Source organism: Moschus berezovskii, chromosome 8, assembly GCF_049115385.1.
Source record: "Moschus berezovskii isolate FMDL1 chromosome 8, NW_MosBer_1.0, whole genome shotgun sequence".
Lineage (NCBI taxonomy): Eukaryota > Metazoa > Chordata > Mammalia > Artiodactyla > Moschidae > Moschus > Moschus berezovskii.
In genome coordinates this window covers 94,565,337-94,572,122 of record NC_142467.1, presented here as the reverse complement: position 1 = coordinate 94,572,122, position 6,786 = coordinate 94,565,337, and the positions used below count along the sequence as shown (strand labels likewise).

At 41.3% G+C, this 6,786-nt stretch overlaps 1 protein-coding gene across 5 annotated transcripts in view; it reads right to left on the bottom strand.

Moving 5' to 3' along the window:
* Positions 1 to 6,786, bottom strand: part of SAFB (scaffold attachment factor B) — a 62,377-nt gene that overhangs the window by 46,670 nt on the left and 8,921 nt on the right. For all 5 annotated transcript variants that reach the window (XM_088838909.1, XM_088838911.1, XM_055430259.2 and 2 more), the window contains exon 3: positions 15 to 79. In XM_088838909.1, coding sequence (XP_088695035.1) covers positions 15 to 79 — 65 coding nt within the window. The remainder of the gene's footprint in view (positions 1 to 14; positions 80 to 6,786) is intronic.

The window sequence follows — 6,786 nt, the reverse complement described above, 5'->3', positions numbered from 1 at the left end:
CGAGGTTCACATACCTGTCCATCCCCAGAATTTTCCTCTAGCCCGTTATCTTCCACACTCTCTTCTTCTGGTTTGCGCCCTGGAGGAATAATTTATAGCGTGAGATCAAAGATATGCATTTTCCAGAAGTGACAACTTTCATTTTTACACGCCTTAAGCACTGAAGAAAGATGACAACCTAAAACACCCGTGGCACTTCTTCATTTAGAAACACAGTAATCCAGGAATGGCAGGGCCAATCTACCCCCTAGTAGAAGTTGTTGTACAGTTGCTAAGTCGTGTCCAATTCTTTAGCACCCCATGGACTACAGCATGCCAGTGTTCAAACTCACATCCAGAGAGTCAGTGATGCTATCTAACCATCTCATCCTCTGCCATCCTCTTTCCCTCTTGACCTCAATCTTTCCCAAATCAGTCATGTCCAATGAGTCGGCTCAGCGCATCAGGTGGCCAAAATATTAGAGCTGGCACTGGAGCTATTAGAAGTGGTTCTGTTCTTATCAACTGGAAGTTTGAGGAGCTGGAAATGGATTCTTAATGAGGTGGAGGCAACCAGACCTTTTCCAGGCCTGCCCTTCTTGTTAAGTGGCTTTGGTTATGGGGAGAAGAGTATCTCATACAAACGTGCTGCTGTAGGGAATTCCCCGGCAATCCAGTGGTTAGCATTCTGTGCTTTCACTGTGTATGGCTCAGGTTCAAGACCTAGTCAGGGAACTAAGATCCCACAAGCTGCATGGCAAAAAACAAACAAAACCAAAACAAACAAAAAACACACAGAAATCAAAACAAAGAAAAAAACAAAACCACAAAGTGCTGCTTTTTAGTTAAGGAATGTGAAATGTGTTTCCCCAGAGATAATCACATAAAAGGAAAACACAGAAAAGCAAACAGAAAGGAAAAGCCTTTCAGAATTTAACCATCTAGAGTGAGCCGTGGAGCTGTCATACAGTGGGGGCATGGATATCCTTCCATACTGTGCTACATACATACACATACGCTGGTTCTGAAAATGGTACTGCCATTTTATAATCTTTGCACTTAGTATCTTGTGAACAGCTTTCTATATTCTTTCATAGCATTATATGGAGATATCATCATTTTCCCCCAAAGTGAAGATCAATTTTTAAGGTCACTAAGTATTTTTCAAGTAATATAAAAGAACTAGACATTAATCTACCTATATTTAATGATTAATCTTATAAACGTACATAGAATGTGTAAAATGTGGCGGGGGAGAGAGAGGGAGTGAAAAAGCTCAACCCTAATCATTCACACCATAATTTAGACTTGAGAATTTTCTTATAATATACGTACTTGATTTTTCCATATTCTATTTTTCACTCATGTTTTCAGAAATATTTTATTTAGGAACACAGAGAATTGTGACACTAATACTAGTATACATTATGTGTAAATAGTCTTGGTGGCTGGCTGGGAATCTCAGTACCACTGTATAATATTCCTATGGCAAAACGTACCTTAAACTTTCAAAAACATCTGGAATTCCACCCGGCGGTCTTTATCAATATGCTAGGAAGATACACCAGCAACATTTCCACAGACTCATACCATTCTAGAATATGCACATTGGCTTTTGCCCAATTCCACTGAGTTAGTAGGAAAAATCTAAGTAGACTACCAGAAACTTTCATCAAGAGGCTTTTGAGTTCCTCTTCACTTTCTGCCATAAGGGTAGTGTCATCTGCGTATCTGAGGTTATTGCTATTTCTCCCAGCAATCTTGATTCCAGCTTGTGCTTCTTCCAGCCCAGCGTTCCTCATGATGTACTCTGCATATAAGTTAAATAAGCAAGGTGACAATATACAACCTTGACGTACACCTTTTCCTATTTGGAACCAGTCTGTTGTTCCATGTCCAGTTCTAACTGTTGCTTCCTGACCTGCATACAGGTTTCTCAAGAGGCAGGTCAGGCGGTCTGGGATTCCCATCTCTTTCAGAATGTTCCACAGTTTATTGTGATCGACACAGTCAAAGGCTTTGGCATAGTCAATGAAGCAGAAATAGATGTTTTTCTGGACCTCTCTTGCTTTCTCCATGATCCAGCGGATGTTGGCAATTTGATCTCTGGTTCCTCTGCCTTTTCTAAAACCTGCTTGAACATCTGGGAGTTCACGGTTTACATACTGCTGAAGTCTGGCTTGGAGAATTTTGAGCATGACTTTACTAGCATGTGAGATGAGTGCAATTGTGCGGTAGTTTGAGCATTCTTTGGCATTGCCTTTCTTTGGGATTGGAATGAAGACTGACCTCTTCCAGTCCTGTGGCCACTGCTGAGTTTTCCAAATCTGCTGGCATATTGAGTGCAGCACTTTCACAGCATCATCTTTCAAGACTTGAAATAGCTCAACTGGAATTCCATCACCTCCACTAGCTTTGTTAGTAGTGATGTTTCTAAGGCCCACTTGACTTCACATTCCAAGATGTCTGGCTCTAGGTCAGTGATCACGTTATTGTGACTATCTTGGTCGTGAAGATCTTTTTTGTACAGTTCTTCTGTGTATTCCTGCCACCTCTTCTTAATATCTTCTGCTTCTGTTAGGTCCATACCATTTCTGTCCTTTATCGAGCCCATCTTTGCATGATATGTTCCCTTGGAATCTCTAATTTTCTTGAAGAGGTCTCTTGTTTTTCCTATTCTGTTGTTTTCCTCTATTTCTTTGTATTGATCACTGAGGAAGTCTTTCTTATCTCTCCTTGCTATTCTTTGGAACTCTGCATTCAGATGCTTATAGCTTTCCTTTTCTCCTTTGCTTTTCTCCTCTCTTCTTTTCACAGCTATTTGTAAGGCCTCCTCAGACAGCCATTTCACTCTTTTGCATTTCTTTTCCATGGGGATGGTCTTGGTCCCTGTCTCCTGTACAATGTCACGAACCTCCGTCCAGAGTTCATCAGGCAATCTATCAATCAGATCTAGTCCCTTAAATCTATTTCTCACTTCCACTGTATAATCATAAGGGATTTGATTGAGGTCATATCTGAATGGTCTAGTGGTTTTCCCTACTTTCTTCAATTTAAGTCTGAATTTTGCAATAAGGAGTTCATGATCTGAGCCACAGTCAGCTCCTGGTCTTCTTTTCGCTAACTGTATACAGCTTCTCCATCTTTGGTTGCAAAGAATATAATCAATCTGATTTCGGTGTTGACCATCTGGTGATGTCCATGTGTAGAGTCTTCTCTTGTGTTGTTGGAAGAGGGTGTTTGCTATGACCAGTGCATTCTCTTGACAAAACTCTATTAGCCTCTGCCCTGCTTCATTCCATGCTCCAAGGCCAAATCTGCCTGTTACTCCAGGTGTTTCTTGACTTCCTACTTTTGCATTCCAGTCCCCTATAATGAAAAGCTCAACATTCAGAAAACAAAGATCATGGCATCTGGTCCCATCACTTCATGGGAAATAGATGGAAAAACAGTGGAAACAGTGTCAGACTTTATTTTTTTGGGCTCCAAAATCACTGCAGATGCTGATTGCAGCCATGAAATTAAAAGACGCTTGCTCCTTGGAAGGAAAGTTATGACCAACCTTGATAGTATATTAAAAAGCAGAGACATTACTTTGCCAACAAAGGTCCGTCTAGTCAAGGCAATGGTTTTTCCCGTGGTCATGTATGGATGTGAGAGTTGGACTGTGAAGAAAGCTGATCGCCGAAGAATCGATGCTTTTGAACTGTGGTGTTGGAGAAGACTCTTGAGAGACCCTTATACTGCAAGGAGATCCAACCAGTCCATTCTAAAGGAGATCAATCCTGGATGTTCATTGGAGGGACTGATGCTAAAGCTGAAACTGCAATACTTTGGCCACCTCATGCGGCGAGTTGACTCACTGGAAAAGACTCTGATGCTGGGAAAGGTTGGGGGCGGGAGGAGAAGGGGACGACAGAGAATGAGATGGCTGGATGGCATCACCGACTCTGTGGACATTAGTTTGAGTGTACTCCGGGAGTTGGTGATGGACAGGGAGGCCTGGCGTGCTGTGATTCATGGGGTCGCGGAGAGTCGGACACGACTGAGCGACTGAACTGAACTGAACCAGAAACTTGCCACCCTTCTACTGTCTTTCTCCCTTTCACAAGAAAGGCAGCAGGTTTCCATCAGGCAGATCCAGATCTCACTACAAGCAGTACACACAGGTACACTGCAGCCTGAATCCCTTCCAGGGGAGAAGTCTCCCAGGAAAGAAATGCCCCAACAAGCAATGTCAAGAGAATGTGCAGTCCTAAGAACAGCCAGTCTTCAATATGGAAAACACACCCCCATCGGGATGCTTACCAACAGTCACTATTTGGGGGAAGATACCCTACTTTCCAAAGATGAAAAACAATGTGTCTCAATGAATCCAAAATTAATGTGAATGAGAAATACCACTGTGGCAAAAACTAAAGCAACTGTCTTTGGTACTACTAAGAGAAAAGGCACCCCTCAAATTCTTCCTCCAAAGAGTAAAAAGGCCTCCCACATTCGCAATCTCCAAACCAAAGGACTGCATGGTTTTTGTCTCCATAACCTTCTCTCAGTCACAACCTTGTCTTCTGCTGGGATTACCCTCCAGTACCCTGTGTGGCTGGCTGGATGTGGGCAGGTGAATATTTTTCAAAATTTGTTTGATTACACAAATACATTCATACATACAACTAAGCAGTGGCCATAGGAGTGGAAGAGGTAAGTTTTCATTCCAATCCCTAAGAAAGGCAATGGCAAAGAATGCTCAAACTACCGCACAATTGCACTCATCTCACACGTTAGTAAAGTAATGCTCAAAATTCTCCAAGCCAGGTTTCAACAATACCTGAACTGTGAACTTCCAGATGTTCAAGTTGGTTTTAGAAAAGGCAGACGAACCAGAGATCAAATTGCCAACATCTGCTGGATCATAGAAAACATAGGAGAATTCCAGGAAAACATCTATTTCTGCTTTATTGACTATGCCAAACCCTTTGACTGTGTGGATCACAATAAACTGTGGAAAATTCTTCAAGAGATGGGGAATACCAGACTACCTGACCTGCCTCTTGAGAAATCCATATGCAGGTCAGGAAGCAACAGTTAGAACTGGACATGGAACAACAGACTGGTTCCAAATAGGAAAAGGAGTATGTCAAGGCTATAATATTGTCACCCTGCTTATTTAACTTATATGCAGAGTATATCATGAGGAATGCTAGGCTGGATGAAGCACAAGCTGGAATCAAGACTGCTGGGAGAAATACCAATAGCCTCAGATATGCCGATGACACCACCCCTGTGGCAGCAAGTGAAGAAGAACTAAAAAGCCTCTTGATCAAAGTGAAAGATGAGAGTGAAAAAAATTGGCTTAAAGCTCAACATTCAGAAAACTAAGATAATGGCATCTAGTCCCATCACTTCATGGCAAATAGATGGAGAAACAGTGGCATACTTTATTTTTTTGGGCTCCAAAATCACTGCAGATGGTGACTGCAGCCAAGAAATAAAAAGACGCTTGCTCCTTGGAAGAAGAGCGATGACCAACCTAGACAGCATATTAAAAATCAGAGACATTATTTTGTCAACAAAGGTCTGTCTAGTCAAAACTATGGTTTTTCTAGTAGTCATGTATGGATGTGAGAGTTGGACTATAAAGAAAGCTGAGCACTGAAGCATCGATGCTTTTGAACTGTGTTGTTGGAGAAGACTCTTGAGAGCCCCTTGGACTGCAAGGAGATCCAAGCAGTCCATTCTAAAGGAAATCAGTCCTGAATGTTCATTGGAAGGACTGATGCTGAAGCTGAAACTCCAATACTTTGGCCACCTGATGTGAAGAACTGACTCATTTGAAAAGACCCTGATGCTGGGAAAGACTGAAGGCAGGAGGAGAAGGGGACAACAGAGGATGAGATGGTTGGATGGCATCACCGACTCAATGGACATGAGTTTGAGTAAACTCCGGGAGTTGGTGATGGACAGGGAGGCCTGGTGTGCTGCAGTCCATGGGGTTGCAAAGAGTAGGACACAACTGAGCGATTGAACTGAACTCATTAAAAGATTCATACCACCTCTTGGTAAATTTTAGTTTACTAATAAAAGATCTACCCTCATAAATACATGACAAAGTTATTCTCCCTTCTCTCTGTTGCACTTCTAAGAGGTAGCCATTGATAGCAGTTTGGTGGTCCTTGAAACCATTTTCTTTCGGATTTACACACATACCATTCAAATGGAAATGAACTTGTTATGTATGGAATCATATGTGTATATACATTCTGTTACTCAATAAAGGCCTTAGAAAATAGTCTTGCCCTATACATTGATTCAGCCCCATCATTTATTTCATGCTATAGAGTTCCTTAGTTTAGTCACTTCTGTCCCGAAAGCAGCTTTGTTAATTAACCATTTCCAATGACTTCCCATTTCCTCACCCCCTGGTCAATGTGGGATATTGAGAATTATGTAAATTTTTACTAGTGTAATAGGCAAAAATTATTGTCTCTATTTGCTTTCCTTCAAGGAAATTTTTTTTAAACATAGGCCTTATTTTCCTTTCATCTGTGGCCTGCCTGTTCATCATCTCTGTCCTTTCTCTACTGGATTGTCTATTTTATTAATTTGTAGGAATATTTCATGCTTTCTAGATATTAGTGTATTGCAGTATTTTCTCCCAATTGTATCTATTTATGGTTTTATTAAGAAAGACTTAAAACTTTAAAGCTTTCAAGTAGCTAAACTTACTTTTCTTTATAGTTTCTTTTAAAAAAAATTTTGGCTGCCCTGCACAGAATATGGTACCCTCCCCGCAGACACAATGACAAACTT